This window comes from Heterocephalus glaber, unplaced genomic scaffold, assembly GCF_053883595.1.
Source record: "Heterocephalus glaber isolate CG9 unplaced genomic scaffold, H.glaber_assembly_v1.0 deba00001429, whole genome shotgun sequence".
NCBI lineage: Eukaryota > Metazoa > Chordata > Mammalia > Rodentia > Bathyergidae > Heterocephalus > Heterocephalus glaber.
This window is the reverse complement of record NW_028258294.1, coordinates 19,300,317-19,327,940: the sequence shown is the minus strand read 5'-3', so window position 1 is coordinate 19,327,940 and position 27,624 is coordinate 19,300,317. Positions and strand designations below refer to the sequence as shown.

Sequence of the window (27,624 nt, the reverse complement as noted above, 5' to 3'; positions counted from 1 at the left end):
TTTCCACAGTGGTTGCACCAATCTACACTCCCACCAGCAGTGGAGCAGGGTTCCTCTTTCCCCACAGCCCCGCCACCATTGGTTATTGGTTGATTTCATGATAGCAGCCATTCTTTCTGGAGTGAAGTGGAATCTCAGCATTGTTTTCATTTGCATCTCTCAAATGAGCAGTGATGTTGAACAGTTTTTCATGTATTTATTTGCTATTTCTACTTCTTTGTCTGAGAAATGTCTGTTCATTTCAGATGCCCATTTTTGGATTGGATCTTTAAATTTGGAAGGTCTGATCTTTTTAAGTTCTTTATAGATTCGAGATAGTAGACCTTTGTCTGAGGAAGAGCAGGTGAAGATTTTTTTCCCACATTGTGGGTTGTCTCTTCACACTGCTGGTGGTTTCTCTTGCTGTGCAGAAGCCTTTTTAATAAGAAGAGATCCCACTTGTTGATTGTTTGTGCTAGTTCATGGGCAACTGAGGTTTTATTCATAAAATCTTTTCTTACACCAATGGTTTCAAGGGTTCTACCTAACCTCTGTTCCAACTGGTTCAGAGTTTCTATTTTAATATTTAGATCTTTAATCCAGTTTGATTTTAGTTTAGTGCGTGGTGAGAGATACAGGTCTAGTTTTAATCTTTGGCAAATTGAAGCCCAATTTTTCCAGCACCATTTCTTAAAGAGGCTATCTTTCCTCCAGTGAGGGTGTTTGGCTCCTTTGTCAAAGATGAGATGGCTGAGTGTGTCTGGTGTTGTTTCTGCATCTTCTAATCTGTTCCACTGGTCCTCAAGTCTGTTTCTTAGCCAGTACCATGCTGTTTTTATCACAGTAGCTTTGTAGTAGAGTTGCAGGTTGGAGATTGTGATACCCCCTGGCATTTGTCTGTTACCTAGAATTGCTTTTGGTATTCTGGGTCTCTTCTTGTTCCAAATGAATTTTTGGATTGTTTTCTCAAGGTCCATGAAGTATGCTGCTGGGATCTCAATTGGAATTGCATTAAATCTATATAGCAGTTTTGGAAGTATGGCCATTTTCACTATATTAATCCTTCCTACCCAGGAGCAGGGCATGTCTGTCCATTTTCTGATATCATCTTCAATCTCTCCTTTCAGAGTGCCATAGAAATCAAAGACCTCTGAAAACTTTCATTAGGATGATTCCTAGGTATTTCAGTTTTTTGGATGCTATTGTGAAAGGAATTATTTGCCCTATTTCTCTCTCAGTGAGTCTGTCATTCATGGAGAGGAAAGCTATTGATTTTTGTGTGTTGACCTTGTAACCAGCTACTTGACTGAATTTGGTTATTAAGTCTAGAAGACTTTTGGTGGAGTTCTTGGGGTCTTCTACATACAGTATCATGTCATCTGCAAATAATGACAATTTGACTTCTTCATTACCTATCTTTATTCCTTTTATTTCTTTCTCTTGTCTAATTGCCATGGCTAATGTTTCCAGAACTATATTGAACAAGAGTGGTGATAGTGGACATCCTTGTCTTGTTCCTGATTTTAGTGTGAAGGATTTCAGTTTTTGACCATTTAGTATGATATTGGCTGTTGGTTTTTCATAGATGGCCTCTATCAGTTTGAGGTAGAGACCATCTATTCCAATTATTTGTAGGGTTTTTATCATAAATGCATGTTGGATTATGTCAAATGCTTTTTCTGCATCTATGGAGAGAATCATATGGTTTTTGTCCTTGGCTGTAATGATATAGTGTATTACATTGATTCATTTGCATATATTGAACCATCCCTGCATCCCTGGGATGAATCCCACTTGATCAGGGTGTATGATCTTCTTGATGATATTCTGCATTCTATTTTCCAGTATCTTATTAAGGATTTTTGCATCTATGTTCATTAGTGAGATTGGCCTATAGTTCTCCTTTTCAGTTGGGTCTTTCTCTGCTTTGGGGATCAAAGTGATGCTTGCTTCCAGGAATGAATTTGGGAATATTGCTTCCCTTTCAATTTCATTGAAGAGTTTAAACAGTAGTGGCAGCAGTTCCTCCCTAAATGTCTTGTAGAAGTAAGCAGTGAAGCCATCAGGGCCCGGGCTTTTCTTAGTTGGTAAGTTTTTAATTACATTTTCAATTTCATTGGTTGATATTGGGTTGTTCAGAATTTTTAGGTCTTCTTCGTTCAACTTTGGTAATTCATATGTATCTCAGAATCTGTCCATTTCTTCTGTGTTGTCCATCTTATTGGAGTATAGGTTCTGGAAGTAGGTATTGATGATCCTCTGGATTGCTGCTGGGTCTGTTGTAATTTCACCCTTTTCATTCCTAATTGCATCGATTTGGGCCTTTTCTTTCCTTTTTCTGACAAGGTTGGCTAAGGGTTTGTCAATTTTGTTGATTCTTTTGAAGAAGCAACTCTTGGCTTCATTGATTTTTTGTATCATTCTCTTAGTCTCCATTGCATTGATTTCTCCTCTGATCTTTATAATTTCCTCCTTTGTATGAGCTTTGGGGTTGTCCTGCTCTTCTTTTTCTAGAAGCTTGAGGTTCAGCATCAGGTTGTTTAATTGGGCTCATTCTGTTTTCCTAATATGCATATTCACTGCTATGAATTTTCCTCCTAAGACTGCTTTCATTGTGTCCCATAGATTCCAATATGTTGTATTGTCATTGTCATTGAATTGAAGGAACTGTCTGATTTCTTCTTTAACTTCCTCTGTGACCCACTGGTTATTCAGAAGTGTGTTGTTCAATTTCCAAGTGTTTATGAAATTTTTGAGTTTCTTTTGCTATGGATCTCCAATGTCATCACACTATGGTCTGATAATATACAGGGGATAACTTCAATTCCTTTGCACTTACTTAAACATGTTCTATGTGTGAGTATGTGGTCTATTTTGGAGAATGGCCCATGTGCAGCTGAGAAGAATGTGTATCCTGTATTTGTGGGGTGGAAGACTCTGTAAACATCTGTTAAGTTCATTTGTTCAAGAGTTCGATTGAGTTCTAGTATTTCATTACTTATTTTTAGTCTAGTTGATCTATCTATTTGTGACAGTGGGATGTTGAGGTTTCCCACTACAATTGTATTAGTGCATATATAACTTTTCATGTCCGTTAGTATTTGTTTTATATAGTTGGGTGCACTAGTGTTTGGTGCATAGATATTTATGATTGTCATCTCTTCCTCTTGGATTCTTCCCTTTACAAGGATGCAGTGTCCTTCTTCATCTCTCTTAATCAGTGTTGGTTTGAAATCTCCTTGATCTGCCAAGAGGATAGGTACTCCTGCTTTTTTTCGGCTTCCTGTCACATGCAGTATTGTTTTCCACCCTTTAACTTTCAGTGTATGAGTTTCCTTTTGAATGAAGTGTGTTTCTTGTATGCAGCATATTGTTGGATTTTGCTTCTTGACCCATTCTGCCAGTCTGTTTCTTTTGATTGGTGAATTGAGACCATTAACATTGATGGTTATAACTGAAACGTATTGGCTTGTCATTGCCATGACTTTTTCTTTTTGTTGCGTTCTCCCCCTTTACATTTAATTTCTTGTCATGCCAGATGGGTTCATTCTGCTTTGCTTCTTGGGGTTGTGATCTTCAATATCTGTTCCTAGGCTATTGTGTAAAATTCTTTGTAGTGCTGGTTTGGTATTCACAAAGTTCCTAAGGTGCTCTTTGTCATGAAAGTATCTTATTTCTCCATCCATTTTGAAAGATAGTTTTTCAGGGTACATCAATGTGGGTTGGAGGCTGTTTTCTTTTAGGGCTTGGAATATGTCACTCCAAGCTCTTCTTGCCTTGATGGTTTGTGTTGAGAAGTCTGCTGTGATTCTGATGGGCTTTCCTTTGTATGTGATTTGTTTCTTTTCTCTGACTGCTTGGAGAACTTTGTTCTTCTTCTGTGTTTCTGGAATCTTAACAATTATATGCCTATGTGTAGATTTGTTTTGATGAAGGCTATTTGGAGTCCTATATGCCTCACTTATCTGTATGTCAAGCTCTTTTCCCCTGCTTGCAAAGTTTTCTGCCATTATTTCTGTGAAGAGATTTTTTATGTCATCTCTACTCTCTCCTGTTTCTTCATTGAGCCCAATCAGTCTTGTGTTTTTCTTCTTTGCATCATCTAGCAGCTGCTGGATTGATTTCTCATGCTCCCATATAATTTTGAAGCAATTTTTCTTTTTCTGGTCACTAATTGCAATCTTATCTTCTATATCTGAAATTCTGTCCTCACATTGGCTCATTCTGCTGTGTAGACTTTCAGTGGAGTTTTTCATCTCTTGGAAATCTATTTGCATTTGTTTTACGGATTCCATTTGTTTCTTCTGTTGGGATTCCATCATGTTCCTGAGCTCCTCTCTAGATGTATTAATCATGTCTTGCACTAGGGGCACAATTTCTCCTGTTATCTGAGAAATTATTTCTGATTTCATTTTTTCCAGATCCCCTTTTGTTGCCAGTTCAGTGGGTCCAGGTGGTTGAGTATCAGAGGGTTCCGTCTCATTTTCCTTTGGGGTTGCTGTAGGTGATCTGGGAGTCTGGTTTTGAGACTTATTTATGTGTTTTCTCATTTTGACTGGGGCGGGGTCTGTTAGTGCCTGGACGGATTATCTCCTCTGAGCTGGGAGAGGTGAGACAGGGGCCGGGAGCAGTGGTAGGGATGGTGACCCAAAAGCCCTTTCCTGTGGGCTGGGAGCAGCGGGAGAGATGGTTGCCGGGAAGCCCCTTCCACTTGACCAAGAGCAGTGGGATGGTGGCCCCGAAGCCCCTCCTCTGGGCCAGGAGCAGAGGGACAGAAGGTGGCCCAAAAGCCCTTTCCTCTGGGCTGAGAGTAGCAGGAGGGATGGTGACCGGGAAGCCCCTTCCTCTGGACCAGGAGCAGTGGGACGACAGCTCAGAAGCCCCTACCTCTGGGCCGGGAGCAGTGGGACTCAGTACCTTGGTCTGGTGGTCCGGTGTCCTGTGTGTCTTTGTAGTGTGGAACCAGGGGCCTACCTGTCTGCAGCGGGGTGATTCGGCATCTTCCGTGTGACTCGTGACCTCAGCAGGGTGTGCACAAACCTGCCTGTCTGCAGCAGTCTGATTCGGTGTGTTCTGTGCGACTCAGGACCTCGGTAGGGGGTGCGCAGACCTGCCTGTCTGCAGAGGGGTGATTCGGCATGTTCCTTAGGACTCAGGACCTCGGTAGGGCCTGGGAAGACCTGCTTGTCTGCAGCAGGCTCAAGACCAAATATAATTTATCACAGATGTCTATCCAGAGACCACAAAGTTATCTCTATAATTATGGACAATGACTAGATTCTGACTTGAATGCCTTCCAGGGCTGACATGATATTATCGATCAATTTGCCTGAAGTCAAGAACAAATTTTGTACTATCTTTTACATTGTATGACCCCTATCTACTTTAGGGAAAGTTTTCCATAAATGTCACATAAAAATTGAAGCAGTTATTCTTCTGGGAAACTCCACCAAGTAACCAAGAGTAGACTCATTTTGGAACTATCTTTGAAGCTGTCTGAGTTAAAGGATCTACTGGTGATATTTCTTTAAACACTTGCAGCTCTTCTATGACCATTGATAAGTTGCAAGTGTCTGGGGAAGGGAAGTGTGTCAATGCTAGGCTTATACATCAGACATAAAGACAAAGGTGCACATGGTGTTGGTGAAAAGTTTTGTGATTATTGCCTTCTCCACCAAATGAGACCTATTAACAATCAAAGGTTACAGGTTGCAAGTGCCTCCAACTTAGGCTTTACAGTGCAGTCTGAAGAAATGAACTAGAACTGAAGTCCTAGTTCTTGTTTTTGGGAGGCCTATGGGCAATCCATCCAGTCTGTCTGTAGCATCAGCCTGCTGGCATTTAGCCATTCCATCAAAGGTTGCAGAATCTTTCTGGTGCAAATGAAGTCCCAAGTTAAGTAATCCAAGGGAAGCATCTGTGTTTCATACAGTCCCCAGAGACCCAGGTCAAAGATGGCAATATTTGTGTTCTGAGGAACAGAATAGAGGATGGGATAAAGAAAATGATATATGGACCATATCCTGCAAAGAAGGATCCTAGAAGTTGCCATAGGATATTTGTATTCACATTTTTTTTTCTCTTTTTGCCAGAAGGTACACGCCCACACTTGAATATAGTGGAGATGGAGTGGAATTCTCCTGAATATGCTTTAGTCAAGTTAAACATTGTAATACTATGGTAATAGTGGAGAATGAGAACTGAGAGATAAGTAGCAGTCTCTAACACAGCGTTGTACTATATACACAGAGCAGTCACTTTAAAATTACAAATCTTGTTTTTAGCCACAGCATTGTTAATAATACAACCATTACTAGCAGAACCAGCTATGTTCAAATAAATTCCTATTTTAATGACTTATTTAAAATAGAAATTAAGCTATATTTCTAAAACACGAAGGTGTCAGTTTAATAATCATACTCTGTATTAAAGTATAATTTGATTCCATTCTTTTTCTACATATGGAGTATGTTGGTATCTTCACTTCCCCTGTGATCTTGCAATAAAACAAAAACTATAGTCTTTATCTTTACTTCTCTAAACAGTAGGTAACATACTCCTAAATAAAGGTAAACTGAAGGTCATCTGTTTTATTGAATCTTATTACATTCTCCCTTGTCTCTGCTTTTTATTGAATTTTTATTGCTTTAGTTTCTTTGAAATGGGGCTCCAGAACTAGTAAAGGATAAATTTACACAGTTAATCAGAATTTATAATGGTTGTACCATAATATTTTGGTTGATAATTGTTTTTCCCTTTGCTTTTATAAAACAAAAGCTGATAGCAATGTCTACATGAATGGAAAATACTAGTGTAGGTAAAGATAGTAATTCTCAATAAGGTTACTCCTCCTGCCCCACAGCTAGGGCTTATTTTTCCTGTCCTTCCACCAATAATGTAACTATTAGAACACATTTACTTTTCAGTGAGAGCTTGCAATCTTAACATCTGGAAGGGCTTTAGATGTACTGAGGATCATTCGAGATTTTGGATCCCAGAGGTATAATTCTGCTTCTTATGTCACAGGTTCCCTGATTACTCAGGTTTTTCTTCTCACTGAAATGTTAAAGAGAAGCTCAAGTTCACAAGGCACAATAAAGCACTGAGGAAGGCATGATTGCAAAGTAAAACAAAAACACAGCCAGACAATTATTAAGATCCTTTTCAGTTCCAAAAGCTTTTGATTCAAGGACAACGCAAAGTTGTTTTCTTCAAAGGTATCACATGGAGACACAGTCCAATTATGCTACCCTTGCTCAGATATTTTGGGAAATTGTTCTTTCAGATTTCCTTAACCTTTAGACAGTCTCCTTCAACTGTATTCAGTGATGAAACATATAGTGATGCCTTGCTTCATGAACCTAATTTGTTTTCTGATTTGCGGGGAGATGGCAACATTTGTGTCTGTGTGGGGAAGATGGCCACAGTTGTGTCTGTCACCTGATATGGAGTTTGTGAATGGAAGCAAAATTTTGTCCAATGTTTTTGTTTGAGAACCTGTTTGCAAACAATAGGGTTCGTGAACCAATGTATTACTGTAGTCATTCTTTGAGGTTGAGTTTGGTTTGGGGAACAATCTAAAATCATTTGGAAACAAAGGTGATGATTACATTTGAAAACAATTTTTAGTCATTGATACCAAAAATGTGTATTAAATTCTAAAAAGCAAGGGTCATAAACAAAAACATGAAAAGTATACTTCCTACACTCAAGATGTGTAATGTATAAGAGGGTCAGAGCAAGTGGTAAGATGATTTTGAGTTCAATATGCTTCACACTGCAGTACTTTTCTATTTTTTGAGTACCAACATCTTAATAGTCTTATACTTTGCATGTTCTTTGTCTTACAGACAGAACTCCCATGTGCTCCTTTCCTAAGATAGGTGGGAAATGGTAAATCATCCATATTTTATATTGACAAAATTGAAATGAATGAAATATAATAGAAGCTGTCCCAAGTGACTGTACTGAATTTTATCATTTTTGTTTTCTATTAGTCTGCACATCTCTTTGGGGAATTATAAAGTGACAAAACATAAAACCCCCAAGGAATTCTTGTTTAGGAACATTTAACACTATGTGTGTGAAACAAAAATTGAAAGATCTTATGTTCTGAAAACATGTACAGTATTAAAGTGAAAAAAATTGAACGATGCATGGTCAATGGTAGGAAGTATATAAGTGCTAATGTTTTCTTCTCTGTGAACCTTGTTTTTTCTATTTTTGCCTTTTCAGTTTTGCCTTTTTCTTGTCCTTCTGTGCAGGTTAGAAACTCTTGCAATGTTAAATAGAAATGATGGGCTTCAAAGTTTCTTTCTCATTTTAAAGTGAAAGCTTTGCTTTCTCATACATAAGATACGTATTCTTTGTGAAAATAAGTTTCCTGGTTTGCTAAGCTTTCTATTTTGAAAAAATCACCATATTGAATTTAAGTAATACATAGGTGTTCAATATTTTCTTTTGCGTCATTCCAACATCTGTGGTCTTGGGGGATCTAAAACTTGTTTGGTGCTTCTAATTGACAGTCTCAATGTGTCATTTAAAGCATTACAGAGATTCCCTGGAGCTTCTATTCCTCTAAAAAAATGCTTCCTGTTTTTTTGCCATATATTTGGCCATCATATTTAAACTATGGACAGTGGTCACAAAAACACGTTAGTGGTACCTAACCACTAAAGAGGAAAAGATTAAACTCCTTCTAAAGAAGGGAATTTGAAGGATTCTGATTTTAAAAGATTAAAAAAATCAAATTAAAGTAAATCCAAAGCAAACACCATAACGTGTAAATATTTGATCATTTTTGGAGGCCAACAAATGTTTGCACTTTGTAATTTGTATTTTCATTGTAAGTTTTAAAAAAGGAAAATTTCAGCCTATTGCTGATAATCTTTGATTAAATTACACATACAGTAAGCAGAATTACTTGTTTTATCCCTGGAATCCAGTAACCCTTGTCTACCATGGCAAATAACTTATTGCAGTATAATTTTTTCTTCAGATATGTATTTTCTTTGTGTATTTTTCCCAAATTAAAATACAATAACAACAATAAAGCTGGCACAGCAATATTAATATCAGATAAAATAATGAATAATGGGGAATGTTTTTACATGCTTCACTCTATCAGCTCTTTAATCACTTAAAAGCAGGTAAAGTGTGTTATTCATCTTCATCACATTGTGATATGGCCAATATCTGGCCTGTATTAATTTGGTGAATTTAAGTGTTACATGGTTGGTTCCACCTTGTCCATAGCATTGTTATCTGCGGTTTAAGTTACTCATAGACAACTATGATCTGATGATACTAAATGGAACATTCCAGAAATAAACAATTCATAAACTTTATATTATGTTCTGGCCAGGAGGTGGGTCATCCTTTTGTCCAGTATCCATACTGTATATGCTACCTGCCCTTTGGTCATTTAGTAATTGTCTCAGCTTATCAGCTCAACTGTCATGATACTGTAGTACTTATGTTCAAGTAACCCTTATTTTACTTATTACCCCAAATTATGAGTAGTGATGGTGGCAATTTAGATATGCCAAAGAGAAGCTACAAAGTGCTTCTTTTAAGTGAAGAGATAAAAGTACAATAAGATACTTTCAAAGAAAAAGATCATATTTACATAACTTTTATTACAGCATATTTTTATAATGGTTCTAAGTTACTTGTTACTCACTGTGCCTAACTTATAAACTTCTTCAGAGGTATGTGTATCTATGTATGGAAAAATGTATAAAGTTCAGTACTAAGTGCTGTTTCAAATATTCACTGGACATCTTGGAAAATGTCTGCCACTGATAAGGGGAGACTAATTCTTAAGGTTTGGAGTGAGAAAAAGATCAATGCTTAATTCTTTCTATGTAATACTACATCATTATACTGAATATATTTCTGTAATGGGTTCAAATTCTTCACTGGGTGGGAATGTAGCAGAGAGATTAGAACACTCAGCTGACTGTAGTTCCCAGCCACCTTAGAAATTAGGTGTTATCTATATGATTAGGTTGCAATGAAATGTGAGCAGAAAAGATGTCTGACATTTCCAGGCATGGCCCACCAAAGCCTTCCATTTGTATTTCTCTATTCTTTTCCCTTGTCTAGCTGACTGAAATGTCAGCACCAAGTCTGAAAAGCCATATGCTGAGATGGCAGGACTGACGTCAGTTTCTGTTCCTGGAACTATGTGGAGGAGAACCTACTCCTAAAACTGAACATGTATTCTGGACTGTTACATGAGCAAGAAATTACCCTCTATCTGTTGAGATAATGAATTCTTGGGCATCTATTCCTGCTTTTTAAAATTACTTTAACCAATAAAGTACAAAATGTAAAAATGTTTAGATAATCTTGAGTTGAGTCATGTAACTTCCAGGCCTCAATCTTCATTTTTGAAATGTGAATATCTACCTGGAGTTTAGAAAATTAAGAGAGAAGCTATATGAATGAAGTATGTTATAAACTCTCAATCATAACTGAAAGGGGTTTACTTAAGACTTTAAATCTACATAATACATTTAATACATAAAATTACTATTTTAGGATTATGCCACTCTAGATCTTTTCATGTTTTGTAGTGTAAAAGTCTAAATTTTTGTGCAGTGTTCAGAGTACTGATGAACAATTCAATTTACCTTTCAGACTAATTTTTCTACCCCTCTATATCCTTCTACTCCACTAGATTTCTTAAAATCCCCAAGATAAAAGTATGTATTTTCACTTTCCCTTGTGTCTGTGCATGCTGTTCCCACAGCCTGAAATGCCCTCTCCTCCTTTGCTTGTTGACATTTTATCTATACTTCAAAGCTCAGGTCTAATATCACTTTCCTCCTCCATTGATTTTCTTAGGAAAAAGAATCTTACATGTTATTAATTGATGAGATAGGAAATACACATTTATTATAACTTTAAAAAATACATTCTTTAATGTTTCCAGAGTATGTATATATATTTAAAACCATGGAAAACTGAAAAATTAACCTCACATATTATTAAATAATTATGATCCAAAACCAGGTAAAATATTCCTTACAGTATTTTAAATGTCTTAAATTCTGAACCACTGGAAGAGCAAATTTTCTCATAGAAATATTTAATGTTATTAAAAGTATACTCCATTTTAACATTAACTCCATTAAGGTACTACTCTGAAAGCTACACAATGCTGCTGTTATTATAGATTATAGAAATCCAAAGAGATCAACAATATAGAGTAGCAATATGCTAATATTTTGAACTAGCATTTCAAATGTAGACTGGCTATATATTTTCTTTAAAGCTTAAAAAATTCTTTCATTTTGCTAAGACACATTTTGTTGTCATTAGATTCTACTGATTTTTTAGAAATAGAGCTGCTCCACACTGAATCCACTGGTCTTGGTTGCGGCCACATGGAACATCGATATTGGTTACCACACGATCCCTTTCGGCACTTGTGTAAACCGGCAAAGAGATGCACTCATCAGGGGAATATGGGCCATATGCACCCTGTTAAAAGAAAGTTTTAAAACACAAGAATGTACTCTTTTGAAGCAAATTAGTAGATAACTAAGGAAACACAGATAAATCTCCTGCTAGTGTTTAATGTCTCATGAAATAAATATTTAAGTAAAGATAAATATAATAAACCCATATCGTACTACAATACTTATGGACAGTCATATTTCCTTTACAACCAAATCCTATAATTATAAATTATGTATAAACATAATTCCCCAATATCATCTAATCTCCATTATCTCATTATCCCTAAGTTTTTATTAGAATCATAATTCAAATAAAGCCTACACCTTACAGTGTACTGATGTTTTTTAAATTTCATAAATCTATAGGTTTTTCCTTTTTTCCTATCAGTTCTTCTCATGACAAAACTATACCATATTCTTAATTTTATGGTTACAGTCGTATAGTATCATGTCCTTCCTTGTAATTCACTTTTTGACAAAAATACTCCATAGATGTATTAGTTTTCATCAGAGGCATAATAATGTCTGGTTGTCTGCATTACAGTCCCTTTCTCTCCCTCTCTTACACAAATGCACACACACAAATACTTTTCTGAGTCTTCAGGTCCTTGATAAAAATCATTCCTAAATCTTAACCTGATATACATACAACAAATTTCATTCTTTAGCCAGACTCATTCTACATACAGATACAAACATTATCCATCCTGATCTTACTAGTTATCTTTGTTTGCATTATTTCTCTTCGTAATTCAGCTACTTATTTAACAGCATTTCATATGTTAATATTTGTGTGTAAAATTGTAAAGCCTGAGCTTTTCAGTATATACAAATAGAGAAAATCTGTATAGTTTAAAATTAAGTTTGGGAAACCATATACACATCACATATTTAGAATATAATTTTTTGAAAATGTATATTTTAGAAAATCAATAAAAAATACTACTCTGGAATTTAACTGAATGAAGATTCATGGAGAGAATGAATCCTGATTGAACTGCAGAAAAAAAATGTAAGGATTGGAGTAAAGATAATTTTTCAACCATTATCTGTCACTGACTAATCTCTTCCTTCTCCAATTCTGCTTTAATGGTAAAGCTTTAGGATTCAAAAATTCCTGTAACTGTCATAACTCCTTAGCCAATCCTAAGGTGAATAACCTAGTACAGGCTTTCTTCTGGAGTCATCTTTAGATTCTTTAGCCAAGAACAGACAAACATTACGTATTTCTAGTACTGAAGTGATCTGAATCTGTGCATGATGACTTTTAATCCTAGGAAAGGATTTAAATTATTTTTCTCTGACACCTGCTATTTGCTTTGCTTTCCATTACTTCAATTATAAAAACTAAAATAGAAACATTGTAATATTTTGCAATGCCATTCCTTTCTAGTCAGGAGATTTGTGTTTATATCTCTTCATTGTAATGCCAAGAAAATTTCCCTTTAACTGAGAAACTTAATAATTCAAGTTGATTTTGTGTCTTATTTCCAAATCCTTCCACACCGGGTTGTAGTTGTAGACTTTGTTTGTTAAAGTGAATTGTCAAATCTTTCTCCCACAGCCTAGTATTATAAAGCAAAGCAGTACAGTGGCTTCTTGATTTTTTTTTTTTGCTTGTCATTTTCCACAATCTCTTAAGTGGTAAATGTTCTTATTTCTGTAAAAGAGCCGAGAGGACTTATTCTTAATTCACCAGTAAATGTTCAAAATAGAGCCAGATCTAAATATTTTTTAATTCTTCACTGAATGTAATGTTTATGACCCAACTTCCTCTTTCATACATTTACCTTAAGAGGCAAAGCATAAAACTGCTGGGCTAAAATATTTAGATAAAATTAAAATTTTATTAACAAATATACTGTTAATGAAAAAGATAATTTTTATTGATTTAACAAAATTTTTTAAAGTTCCTGAAAGAAAATTGTATATATAAACAAAATTTAGTGTAACTAAAATTTAATCATTAAAAATCTATATATTGTGATTAAAGTAGTTAATGTGGTCAAATATTATAACTTTATTAAAATCAAAACTAGTCTGGTTGGATCATTTAATAAAGAAGCTAAAATTGTATACTCATTTGGGCCAATTAGTTTTTCACAGGCAAAAAATTATGTAAAGAAGTGTGCTGCATAATTTTTCTGCTTCCCTAAATTGTCCAAGAAAAGTCTGAATGCCTCACAACAAAATTAACTTCTATGCTCTAGGCAGTGACTGAAAAGTACAGGTATTCTACAAATAATATACAATATGCTAATAACTTGGGAGAAAAAATACATTTTTTGAAGGAAAAACATATTAGATACAGCTTAGTCAACAGAGGGCAACAAAAATAAAATAAAAAACAAAATCATGAAGTCTAGCTGAATTCCTGTGGAATGCCAAAACAGGCTCTCCTGAGACTGGTCTACAAATCATATTATGTAGAATACTATATCCTGATGGAGGACAGAATGAAATGTAGGAAAAGTTTTATGGATGGTAATTTTGGGGGTTTCTCAGTTTTTAATGCAAAAATTTCCAATGGGGAGCAAATACTGTATAAAATGTTTACTGAACTACTTTTCCACAGAACTAGTATGGAATAATGTTATCTTAAAACATTTTTGGAAGTGTTTTGGAAAAAACTAATGCTTTCAGGGGCTAAGTCCCTTGGATATCTTAATTTGACTTAATTTAACCAGTAGCGTTGAGCTGCAACTTCAAGAATCTGCATCATGAATGAATGAAAGCGTAAGTGAAGAGAATGGGTACAAGTTATGTCTTAGTACGCACAGATAATGGTGAACACAAACTCTAGGGGAACCCCTGATTAACATTTTCCCTACTTTCAATTTCCTTGAGAATTCATTATTCTGATTTGTATTATTTAATCCAAACATTAAAAAGTTCTGCACACTTTGCAACAAAGCAGCTGGAGCAAATGGAGACAAAACTAACTTTCTACTGGGTTCAGAAATTGATGTTTATACTTTTAATTTTATGCTGGTCCTTTCTCTCTGAATAAAATTCATTAAAATGTTAATCTTCTTTTCCACTTCAACTTATATAGAACATATTAAAAATAGCCACAGTTGCCCTATAAAAAAACTTTCTTAAACAAAATAAGGCCTAATTGAAGCAAAGGTTGGAGAGGTTAATAGTTTATACAGAGTTGGCAAACAGTTTTATGAAATGCCAGAGGGTAAATATTTTAGAGTTCGTGGGCCACATGGTCTCTGAGACAACTACTCAACTCTATTGCCTTAAATCAGTCACAGACTATGTGCCCATACATTGGGCATGGCTGTCTTCCAAATAAAAGTTTATGTATACAGAGATCTGAATTTCATATACAGTATTTTCACGTCACCAAATTTTATTCTAAGTTTTTCAACCTCTTAAAAATGTAAAAACAATTCAGTGATCATGGGCTGTTAAAAAACTGGCAGCAAAAAAGATGTGGCTCTTGGTCCATAGTTTTTCTAACTTGGTTTATACAATTTAGGATAGCTCAGGGTTAGGTCAAATGTTTGAGAGAGAGACTTAGGTTTGAATTTGTTGCCTACCTATTAACTATGGGATATTTGACAACTTATATAATCTTTTCAATTTTCTCAGTTTAAAAAGATACTAACTCCTATTTCTAAAGTTTTGTAGGCCGGGGATTTACCTCAGTGGCGCCATGCCTGCCTTGTAAGCACAAGGTCCTGAGTTCAATCCTGGTACCAAAAAAAAAAAAAAAAAATTTTGTAAGGGTTAGTATCTTCTTGTTTTGTTTTTTTTTGGTACCAGGGATCAAACTCCAGTCCTTGCACCTGCGCAGCAGGCGGCAAAACCACTGAGCTAAATCCCCAGCCCTGTATCTTGTATTTTAAACACCTTGAACAGTGCTTTGTACATAATCAGTACAAATAAATGCTTATTGTTATTAACATAATATTACTATTGCTACTTATAACAAATCATTTATTTCTCAATTATCTTTATCAGTAAGACAGGAGAACCTGCTCTACCAAACTCACAGGACTGCTATTAAAGGTGAGTATAGTGGCATTTTACCATGTATCAGCCTACCCTACTTCTAGACTGATTTTCTAAAACTACAAACTGGATCTGACCATGCTATTATTCTAAATTCTTACTGGCTTTCTACTGACCATAATCTGGTCTAAATTCCTTGGCACTGCTACTCAGCTTGTCATACTTGGTCTTGGCCTTCCTTTCTTAGAAATCTTTTTTTTTTTTTTGGTACCAGGGATCGAACTCGGGCCCTTGTGCTTGCGCAGCAGGCAGTGAAACCACTGAGCTAAATCCCTAGCCTTGGCCTTCCTTCTTAACACATCTCTACCAGTCTTCCATGTGAACATACACTCCAGATATACTATACCAGCAGTGCCCGGCAGAACTTAATTTCTTTCTTACCTCCATGTATTTACATCTGCAGCCCTTTCTATGTCTTATCCTCTACCCTTTTTGAATTTGTCCTTAAACTCTATTACTTATATTTCAAGTCACAGTTCAAGAGAGGTTGCTATCTCTCTGGGAGAGGTAGCTTTGACTTTCTTTCATCTGCTCACACATGGTACAGCTGAAGCAGGCATCTCTAATCTATCAAAGCTCTACTCTATGGAACTATATAATTGCACTTATAATTCTGAACTGTAATAGTGTCCTCCCCCAGTTAAAAAGACTTTCTGATGGGAGAAGTTTATCTTTGTAGCTTCAGTGTGCCATGTAATATCTGGTACATAAATATTCAGCAAGTATTTAATGATAAATGAAAGCACCAGTAAACTCTAAAGCACTATACGAAATAAGGTAATTATCATTATTAAAAGCATTTAAAAATATTGGCAATGGGATAAATAAGACTGTGTGTGAGACAATGTGCTGGATAATTTATATACAACAAGTGTATATATCTTCATATATCATCCTCATCTTCAAAGAGAAACCTGGCTCAGTGAAGTTACTTTGCTTAAATCACCTACTTTATAATTTAGATTCTGGGGTTGGAAGTAAGGTCTGTTGAACTCCAAAATTTTGTGTTCTGAAACAATGTCTCATATTTTTCTGATCTGATTATGGAACACAATCTGAAAGCAGTAGGATTTGGACAGAAAGAAGAAGCTTACTATAAGGGTGGGAAGAAGGGAGGCAGGGAAGCACTAGTAAATATTTTCCTTATATGTCACACAAAAGTGCAAAAGCCTAAGAGGAATCTCTTACATAAAGATAGTTTAAAAAAAATCTTTTAGCTAACTCTTTTATAGATTACTCAATTCATTTTAGCTTTCTTCACATGAGCTCGTTTTCAAATTATTTTTAGTTTTTTATGCAGATCCTAAATTTTTAAGATGTGAAAAATATTAGACATAAATGATATATGAAGTAAATTAGCACAAAGGTATTCTAGTTTTGTAAGGTCACATTGCTTTTCATACAACCTAGTAAGTAATACACTGGCTTTTTCTATAACAACATTCTATTCTGACTTGCATTAGTTTATGTGGTCCGTTAGTTGGGTATTGCCCCAGGTCATATTCTTCATTTATTCTAGTCACTTTCCCTGTTCTATTTTTATCAATGGGGTTTCTTCAGTAAACCAGTTAACACATGTGCAACTATCCCCCACCATCAAAGTTATTATGTGAATTTTATTTGCCATAGAATCAACACCACCTAATTTGGATTCATTACAGTTCATCTAGGTCATATACAATTTCAAATGATTTGGCTAAAACCCTTGGTGAATTCTAACCTCAACTTTTGTATATAACTTTCAATTAGGTTCACAAACCTAAGATCAAAAAATGTATCATCTGTAATTTATCAACTTTGGGTTGGAATTTCTTATAGGAATTAATGGGAAGATTGAAATAAAACAAATATTCTTTTATTCACCCAACTCACTCTAATACTGGAGAAAATGAATATGATATGGAAGAAAAATAGGCCTCGCAATAATGTGTATGCTCTTAGGTTAGAGGATACTCAGAGCAGTGATTGCTAATTATTACTATAGATTTAGGTTTTGTTTTTCATATTTTAAAATAAATACTCAGATGCTTTTGATTTTATAAAAAGAAACCATTACTAGAAAATTCAATGCTATTTTCCAATGACAAAAATATATTTTTGTAATGAGCAGTATATGAAATAGTTCTACTCCTTAGATGCAGGATTAAATTTTATTCACATATAGTCACACTTACATTCTTAAACTTAGTTGTTAAGAAAAAGTTATATTTCACCTACAGCTATGTCCTACTTTAAAAGTATGTGTGCTGTCAAGTTCCACTGATGAAAATTTTTTCAATAATTGGAAGTTTTATCTTCAGCTTGTCTATCAGCTGCTCAATTGCCATGGTGTGTTACAAAGCTCCAAACACACATTAACTCCTTGGTTTCCTTACTTCCTGTGTGCCTGTGGGAAGTCTTTTAACTTGCATGGGCATGTGGTTACTTATTTGAAAGTGAGAATATCTGTTTTTCATAGCTGCTTTGACAAGTACATATGGTAGATGAAATATCTAGCACATCGCTGAAAATAAGACACAATACATGGTAGTTCTTATCATTAGACTTTTTCCTTATAAGGTTATACATTCTTTAGATATTAAAACTATTATTCTTTCCAAAAAAAATAGTTTTAAAATATCCTGTACATTAAAAAAATTGTAAGGATAAAATGCTTTGACTAAAAATTTGTTCAAATGCAGTAACATTAGAAGGCAAACAAAAAATTGACAGGGCAAGAATATATCTTACTGAAAAGATGAAAATCTAAGTGAATTGATAAAATTAAAAATTGTACAGGTTAACAATGTATTACCTGTGGAATCCAGCCCATAAAACAAGGGAGAACTGATGACACACTAGGAGAATCATCGTGATTTTCAGAAAGCCGATTGCCATCAAAACTGCATCCTTCCAGTAATAAGCCACTGATCTGCCATGGAAACACATACATCATTTAAAAGTATCTTAAATTCTAAAATATTAGGAGTTACTGCAGTACATCTTAAGAACAAAGGTCACATGCTCCATTGTGATATATCTTCAATTCTATGAAAAAAGATATTATAACATTTTATTGGAATATAAAGAAGATCTGGCCAGTGTTTACTATGAAATTTTTTTAGACTGGATTCTCATTTTTTAGTATTTTAGGACAAATCACAAATGTCTTCAATTATGTGCTTTGGCATTATATTATGGAAATATAATGTCAAAAGCATAATTAGAAAATATGTGCTCCTTGCTTGGAATTCTAACATTTAAAAAAAAAAGAATAAAACAAAATTCAGAAAGTTTAATGAGAAAAAAATTAACATGTCATGTAGAAATGAAATAATAAAAAAGGAGAAAGAATATCTTACTATAAAGTGAGCTTTGTATAAGTGGAAGAAATCCTGAAATTAAAAGTATAGATCTTTGGTAATATTAGCTTCATATTTCTTAGTGCTCACTCTTTTAGATTTCCAGTGTTAAATTTACCTATATAAAGGAAACAAGTGGAATGCATTTTGGGTTTGTAATTCTTCAACATTTAGCCTTCATTGCCACATCTATATTCGCACAGACTTTACTTGGTACCAAAGTACAATCTTATAAATATTATATAATATCAAGTTAAAATGATCATAATGTTTCAACTTAAAATTTTTCAACTTTATAGTAAGCAAATATGATATACTCAGTAGAAATCATATTTTGAATCTTTCCTGGGGTGAACAATATGTGGTAGGATAATTTCTGGCAAAGCTGGGCAGCTGCAGCTCTCAGCAACATAATCATAAAGATAAGGTACTACTGCGTTGTTAAGCTATTATGTTCAGTAGATTAGGTGTATTAAATGCATTAATATTTTTAACAATGAGTCAATTGGGACATAACCTTGCCCTAAGTTGAATTTAATTTATTCTGTAAATAAATTAGAATTTCAGAAGAAACACACCTTACGTTGGTGTGAAATTTCATCAAGTTTTAAACTTCAATAGCTATCTAGAAATTTGTAGACTCCACTGAGAGCTTTCCAATTTTATCATGTCGTGTATAGAACTGAGATACTACACCAGTGCTGGCAAACCTTTTAGAGACTGAGAGCCCAAACAAACCCACTTATTTATTGCAAAGTGCCAATACTTCAATTTAATCTGGATACTGGGGTTTTAGTTTCGAAAAAAACAACTTATATACTTGGCTTGTTTACTGACAGAGCTCTGTGTGCCCCCAGAAGCACATGTGCCATAGGGTTGCCACCACTATCCTACATGCTACCACTTACCTAGTCCTATCATTTTCAGTAAATATGTCCTGAATATGTCCTTTTCTTTTTACTCTTTATAATTACCCTAGTCTGGAAACAATAAGTTTTGGAGAAATTTCTATTCAAATGCTTTGTCTATTTTTTAATTAGGTTGTCTTTTTATTAGTGAGTTATAAAGAATTCTTTATTACATTCTATATGTAAGTTCCTTATATACATGATTCGTGAGTACTATATGGGTCTCATTGTATGGGTCAAAATACATGATTTATAAACAAGTTTAAGGATGTTATAACTTCTGAAAAACAAAACTTTCTGGATTTAAAAATTGTATAATACAAAGACAAGAAAAACAACTATTAAAACTTTTTCTTTAAGTTTTCAAAATGGGAACCATTTCTAAAAGATGGTGTCATAGTACAGACTGCTATTGGTTTTCCCTATTAAAAATTCAGTCTTCTAGGGATGGGGATTTAGCTCAGTGGTTTCACCACCTGCCTAGCAAGCTCAAGGACCCGAGTTCAATCCCCGGTACCAAAAAACACAAACAAATTCAGTCTTCTGGGGATAGCTTCTGACCCATATTCTTTTTCAGATTTATTCCTTCTCTACTGGAGAGACAGGGAACAGGGATAGGACAGTCAGCCAAACTGCCCTCTTTGCAGCAATGGGCAGGGGATGTGATCCATGCCAAAATTTTGAATCTTGCACGGTTGCAGAGAAGTTTTTAAATTGAGCTGACCCCTTCTTATGGTGTACTGTAGAGTTGGCTCTTTCAGGTCTGCATCTTGGTTCCCAGAGATGCTCTTGTTCATGTCCTTTTTGAAACTTGCTCTTTCAACTTTTTCTGTGAGCTTCGTCATTCCATTTCTTCACAGTAACTTATTTTCCGCTTAATACCTAGAGTTAGTTTCTTTCAGAAAGACTTTTCTGATATATAACATTTATATATATTATGAAATTCAATGTGATATTTGTTTCATGTGTACATTGAGTAGTGATCAACTTGGCAAATTAGTATACCCATCACCTCAAACTTCTATCATTTCTTTATGGTGAATACATTATAATTCTTCTATTTTGCAATATATCATATGTTACTGTTAATTACATTCACCACACTCAGCTTAATTATAAATGTACTTGTAAGTAGGGCCAGAGAAAACAAAGCACAGTTCCAGTATTAAAAGTACAGGTTTTAGAATCTGACTCCCCAATTTTCTGTTTCTTCATCTATAAGATGCAAGAAAAATAAAATCTACCTCAAATGACTATGTGGAAATTAATTATACATCATGTATTAGCATAGTATCATAAATTATATCCTTGTTCCAAATGGCTTCTGAAATAAAGGAAAGAGTAAAAGCAGATAGGCTCAGCATATTATCTTCTGAAAAAGATAGTTTGGAGGAAGCAACAGTTCTCCAGGCACATATTAAATGCAAGAATTAGGTAGACTTAATTTCTAATCACAATGTGCTGAACAAAGCATCAAGCTGCCTGTGATAGTTAATCTTGAGAGATTAGTAAAGTACACTTTTGGATGTGTCTGGGTGGGTTATGACCCTGGGGACTATATCTGGCCCCTACCCCCCTTTTCTCTGACACACTTGCCCTGTGCTCTGTTCCTTGGATGCCAAGAATTGAACAACTTTGTTCTACCATGTCATAATGTTTCTGCCTTGGAGCAGCTTTCCATGGACTGAAACTTCTGAAACTATGAACCTCTCCTCCTTTTAAGTTGCCATGTCAGGTATTTTATCCTAGCAAGGGAAAATCTGACTGATATACTACCCTATGGGCAGAAATTCCCTGAAGGAGCAGAGCAAAATGTCGAAATCCAAAAGCATAAGGACAGGCATAAGCACACAATATTAGGTCCTAAGTTTTTTATTCAAACTCATAGGCAGATAGAGACTCCTTCCTTGAAAAGGGAGGAGTGAAGAAGATAGAGGATTAAAGGATATAAATATTAGTGAACATCTCTCCACATACAGGAATCGAAAAAAAGTTTCTAGCAACATATTTAAAATAGAAGAAAAACTGCGTTACATACTAAATGTTCAATATGTTTTAGTTATCACTGTTCATTGAACCTGTCATTTATTTATTTTATTTATTTATCTTTTTTGTACCAGGGATCAAACTCAGGTCCTTGCGCTTGCAGGGCTGGCAGCGGAACCACTGGGCTAAATCCCCGGCCCTAGCCTGTCTTTTAATCTTTAGACATTTAAAATTATTTTATGTAACTATCAATTTAAATAATGCAAAATAAAAGTTCAAGCTGAAATTATTTGGATAATTCTAAGGAAAAGAGCTGTCTGTAATATTTAATTTGCAAAATTTTTTCAATTTGTTCTAGATAACTGAATTCATTCTATCATTTCATTTATACAATCCAAGAGTTAGGGGATATGGTAGAGCATGATGTCTAATTTTATATTTTTATATTTCCATGCTATACTTTCATTTCTATTCACTCCTATTGAATGAAAACCATGAAGTGCTATTTATACTTACATGTATACTTAGGAGACATACATAAGACTTTTACCAAACATATAGGAGAAAATATTATTTTGGACATTAGTACCTTATTGATATGACATTTATCCTTTGGATTGAAAGAAACAATTATGGAGACTAGAGCTTATTTGTTTACATTATATTAAAATAATTATATTGTTGCTGAGGATTTAGCTCAGTGGTGCCACTGCCTGCCTAGCAAGCACAAGGTTCCAAGTTTGATCCCCAGTACCAAAAAAAAAAAAAATAATAATAATTATATTGTTGAGGCTGTCTCTTGATATCTGTGCACATATATTATTTGAGGTGCATGCCAACAACTATTAAGTGATGTGTATCACCTGTTTAATTTTATTTCCTCTATCCAGAATGGGAACATAATAAAATCAATAAGCCAAAAACTTTGTATTCATATATTATTGACATGTGAACCTTTGATCAAAGCATCTAAAAACAAAGGAGCAATTACCAAGTTTGTTTTTCTAAAGGACATTTGTTATTGTTTACAAATTCATAATCACCCACTGAGGGGATGGTGTGAATCAGGGAGATCACAATTGCCTGAGTATATTCCAATTAATTATCATGATCCCAAACTACTCTGAAAGGGCTATTCAGATAGTCCATTCCTAGTTTCTCATTTCAACAGAAATTAGCAATAGTAACAATAGTGGCTTTGTTTGATTAAAAAAAAATCAGAGCCATTAATTTATTTTACATATGATGCTGAATTTCTTAAATGCTTCTAATTTTAACTTAAAGTTTGAGTTTTATTTTAGTAAGTTATTACATAGCTTTACTTGTTTGAAATCTCCTTTAAAAACTGAAAAATATTTCAAACACATAGAACATTTTAAGAACATTTTATAAAAATCACATCCCTGTCCATTTATTTAACTTTAATATACAGATATGTCTGTTTCATACCTTTAAGCAAATAGTTGATGACTTCTGTGTATACCTTGGCTTTTTTTTGTTATTGTTGTTTTTCCTTGCTCATTCGATCTAGTCATTATCCAAGATTTAGCTAGATATGACTGCTACTGTATTCATAAAACAATAAACAGTTTTCATCTTTCTAATTGGATGTTAAGGGAAATGTGCTCTATATACTATTTTGCAACCTATTTTCATCACTGGTTTTAAAATGCATCCATTTCGTTCTTTCATTTATAACATCTGTGCAATATTTCACTTTATTAATAAACCAGTTATTTTCTGCTGATAAATATTTCAGTTGTTTTCAATTGTTATTAAAAACATTGCAATAAAAATTATGTATGTGCTTCTTTATACACATTTGCATGCAGAGATAAAGTTGGTAGGTTGAAGAGTATATTCATATTCAGATTTACTTGATATTGGAAAATTATTCTCCAAAGCAATTCTACCAATCTATGTTCCTACTTGTCATGTATAAGAATTTACATTGTGCCGTAATGTTGCAAATCCTTATCCTATTGAGACATAAAATTTTCCAATCAGATGAGCATGAAATGAAACTAAATTTTGGGTCTAATTTAATTTCCCCAATTATAAGTGAGAATAAGAAACTTTAGCCCATTAAAGTTTCCCTTCTCATACATTGCCTATTAAAATCCTTTGCCCACCTCTTCTATGGGAGTGGTTTTTAAAGATTGATTTGCAGAAGTCCTTTATGTTTTATACACTACTCCATCCCTTCATCTCTTCATCCCTTCCATCCTTGTTCCAGCCTGGGCTCCAGCTTACAATCCTCTCGCCTCTGCTTCCCAGAGTGCTGAATTACAGATTTGTACCACATCGGGCTCCTTTATCAGTTCTTTAAGAATCATTTCCTCAGTCTGTGACCTGTGTTTTCACTTTGTATGATGTTCTTTTAGTTTCAGCATAGTGAATTTATCAGCTTTTTTCTTTAAGGATTTTTTTTTTGTAGCCTTAAAAAATCTTGAATATAGACATTTCCCCCTATTTTTATTTCTAAAAGTATTTTTTCAAAAATATTTTATTTCTTTAAATTTTGCTTTTTATGTCTTCAGAATCAGTATCAAATCTTATCATTTTCTTTCTTTCTGTTTTTGTTTTTTTTGGTACCAGGGATCAAACTCAGGACCTTGCGCTTGGCAAGGCAGGTGTGGTGCTACTGAGCTAAATCCCTGGCCCAAATTTTATCATTTTCTATCAGTAATTGTCTCAAGATCATTTATCAAAGAATCCATATATTCCACAGTTTGCAATGAGTGCCACTTTTTTCACATGTCAAGTTTCCATAACAGGCAAAGTCTGTTTCTGGACTCTTGTTCTATTTGTTCCTCTGTCTTTTGTTATATTAATACTATAGCTTAGTAACAATGTAACATTGTGGTGGGTTACAAAATGTATGGCCAAAATTTCTCCCCATTTTAGTATGCACACCCCTTTGCATGCATGTTTTGTTGTTGCTTTTTCATCTGTTGAATTTATGGAGTGGCCTTGTTCAGTTCCTTTGACCAACAGAATGTGGGTGAAAGACTTCAGGAAGTTTCTAAAGCAAGGCTGTAAAGGCTTTGTCTTCTTGAAATGCTGCACAGAGACCACAACATAAGCTCGTGTAGTCTACTAAAGCATATGAGGCCATGTGGAGAAAGACCAAGGTTCCTTAGTACCAATTTCCAGATATGTGAGTGATCCCTGCATAACCTTCCAGTCTAGCTGACCTAGTTGAATGCAGACGAGGATTGAGTATCAGGCTAAAATTCAGAATTGTTTTTTGAAACTGCCTTAAAGTTTTAAAATTGATTTTGGAAAGTTACATTTTTAAAGCAGACATATCTTATATATGAACATTATTAACCTTTTCACTATTCAGTACTTTCATGAAATTTTCCATTTTTCTCAAATTCTCTGGGTAGTCATGATTTAGGTCTATATTTTTAAGTAGCACATAACTGGATTTATTTTCCCCAAGGTGATATTTTAATTGGTTAATATTTTTGCTTTAGAAGACTTTGTGTTTTGTATTAAATCTTAAGTTACTTAGAACATATTACCTATGTGAAAAATCATTCTCTGCTAATCTTACAACTATAAAGATAGGTGAGGACTTTTAGAATCTCTTATCTTGGTGTGATATATTTTTAAGCTCAGACAAACATCTAAAATTAGTACCTTAATTTGCAGCTTTGCTTCTTGAAGTCGACCTTTCCATGAGGCTACAAATTTAAGGCTATCCACAGAATGACCCATTGCCCTGTAAAAGTAAAGCATCAGATGTCACAAAAAAAATTCTCAGATGTTTCAGGATGTGCAGCTCTTTGGTAAAACATGTGCTTGTGCTTTGCATGTGTGAAGTCCAAGGTCAATCCCCAGAACCAAAATCAAACCCCTCTGTACTAATTAAAATAACTGAAAAAAGATGCAGATATATTGTTATTTAGTTTAAATTGAAATATTTACAATGAGCAACTAAGATCTATAATACCTATCTTTGATTTTACACTGTCTTTACAGTTAACTCTTTTAATATGACAGTCCTTAGGTACAATCCTTAAGTATAGCATCTTTTTCATTTTTCCATTCTCCATTTTGACCATGATCATCAAATGCAGGCATGTAATAGGTGTTCAATAAACATTTCTTAGCAAAGCTGAAAAACTGCTATCAATAATATTCTAAAACAATATAAACTAATATCCCTAGAGTCACCAAGTAAATAAATTTTGCTCAGTATATCTCTGGTACTCTTTCATTACCTTCTAACATTAAAAATTATGGTCTAAACATGATATGATGACAAAAATCTGGTATAAAAAAAGAATTTAATCTTAAGCATCTGGTCCTCTTTTCTACCAAGAAGCCCAGTCACCACTGTCCAATAGAATTTTCTAGATAAACATGTTGGTGTGCAGTCTAAAATGTAGCCACATGTGTGTACTGATTACTATGAATATGAGTAGTTGACTAAGAAACTGAATTTTTAATCTTAACTTTAATTAAATTTAAATACCCCATGTGATTTCTAGCTACCATTATCAGACACCATAGGTCTAATAAATAATTGGCCAAATTTTAGAAGTTAAATTTCATCTACTTTCAGCTCTAATAACACATCATAACTAAAAGCAATGTGCTTTTCAAAAGTTACCTATTGTTATAAGTATTAGGGAATAACTGTTTGGATTTCAGCAATAAATTTTTTTTCACAAGATGGTGTGATCAGAAGTGAACAAAGCAAAATATGATCACCTTCAGGGACAAATAAATATTTCACTTTTAATTACCTTGCAGTTTCCTGGCGAAGAGCATTAAGAAATGTCTCTGGATGGAAGAGTTCTGAAAGGTCAAGTGTATCAGACAGAAGGGCCTGATTTTTGGCTTTATCTACCCAGTTCTAGAAAAGTAAGGGAGACAGGTACATAAATATATATATTTTTAAAAGTTATATAATTATTAGTCATTTTCTATGAGAATTGCTTCCAAATGTTTTAAAAGGATATCAAGGAAAAAAATAGATTTTCATTTTACTAGTAAAGCATGACATAGTATTTTCAAATAATATCTGTATTCATCATAAATAAGCTTCCCTGTATAACCTTTCTGCTGGTTACAAAAATGAGCTCAAAATAAAAAGTCTAAATGTAGAAATTAATTCTGTGAACAGAATTTCCATTTGGCCCAACACTTCTAGTAATGACTTATTTCATAGTGTGTGCACAAGAAACTGAGCACCCTGGTCTGACTCAAGGATCCTCAGGATCTTCATGCTTTGGCAATGCAAACTGAATCAGGGTTCAAGTCCAGATCAGATAGTAAATCTACCACATTACTGAATCAAGTAGTAGTGAAAGCTAATGTCAAAGAAGAAATAATTCTTTGTCAATGGGTATTTTAAAGTGGTCTTTTCCATTCATCTGCCATTTTATAAATCAACCTAAAGTCCATTTGGAGTAATACATCTACATAACGTATATTTAAATATTTTTAAAATTGCCACTTGGAACAAAAAGTCTTCTGCGATACTTAAGTGATTTTCATGGATTAATTGATTTTATGCTTATTACAACCCTGTAATTTAATATCTCCATTTTACAAATGTGAAAATGGAGTACAATTATGTTAAAAGTCTTCCCAAGATCCCATAGTAGGCTTTAGACCCTGGGAATAAACTCAGGCATCCTTAAGTGATTTATTTCTCTATATTTCCTGCAGTTGCTAATGTGCTATCTTAGTCACTTTCCTTGCTGATACAATACCTGACACCCACAAATTGAAGGAAGGCAGTTTTACTTTGGCTCATGTTTTCAAGCCTATGGTCAGCTGGTTCCAAGGCAGAAAGGACATGGTGACTGTGGAAGAGCCTGGGTGGAGGCAGCAGCTGCTCACATTATAGCAGCCAGGAAGCAGAGAGTGAAAGGAAGAGGCAGGGAGGGAGCTATA

General features: G+C 34.4%; 1 protein-coding gene and 1 long non-coding RNA gene across 11 annotated transcripts in view; one reads left to right on the top strand and one right to left on the bottom strand.

Annotated features, from left to right (window-relative positions):
* The window catches only part of LOC110347349 (uncharacterized), a 76,036-nt gene extending 54,042 nt beyond the window's left edge, over positions 1-21,994 (top strand). For all 4 annotated transcript variants that reach the window (XR_002391924.2, XR_015451641.1, XR_015451643.1 and 1 more), the window contains 2 exons: positions 15,423-15,470; positions 21,843-21,994. This is a non-coding gene — a long non-coding RNA (uncharacterized LOC110347349). The remainder of the gene's footprint in view (positions 1-15,422; positions 15,471-21,842) is intronic.
* Positions 10,860-27,624, bottom strand: part of Dync2h1 (dynein cytoplasmic 2 heavy chain 1) — a 333,458-nt gene continuing 316,693 nt past the window's right edge. For all 7 annotated transcript variants that reach the window (XM_021251564.2, XM_021251565.2, XM_087212338.1 and 4 more), the window contains 4 exons: positions 26,469-26,578; positions 25,357-25,438; positions 18,268-18,384; positions 10,860-11,469 (listed from right to left, as the gene is read on the bottom strand). In XM_021251564.2, coding sequence (XP_021107223.2) covers positions 11,311-11,469; positions 18,268-18,384; positions 25,357-25,438; positions 26,469-26,578 — 468 coding nt within the window. In that variant the 3' untranslated portion in view covers positions 10,860-11,310. The remainder of the gene's footprint in view (positions 11,470-18,267; positions 18,385-25,356; positions 25,439-26,468; positions 26,579-27,624) is intronic.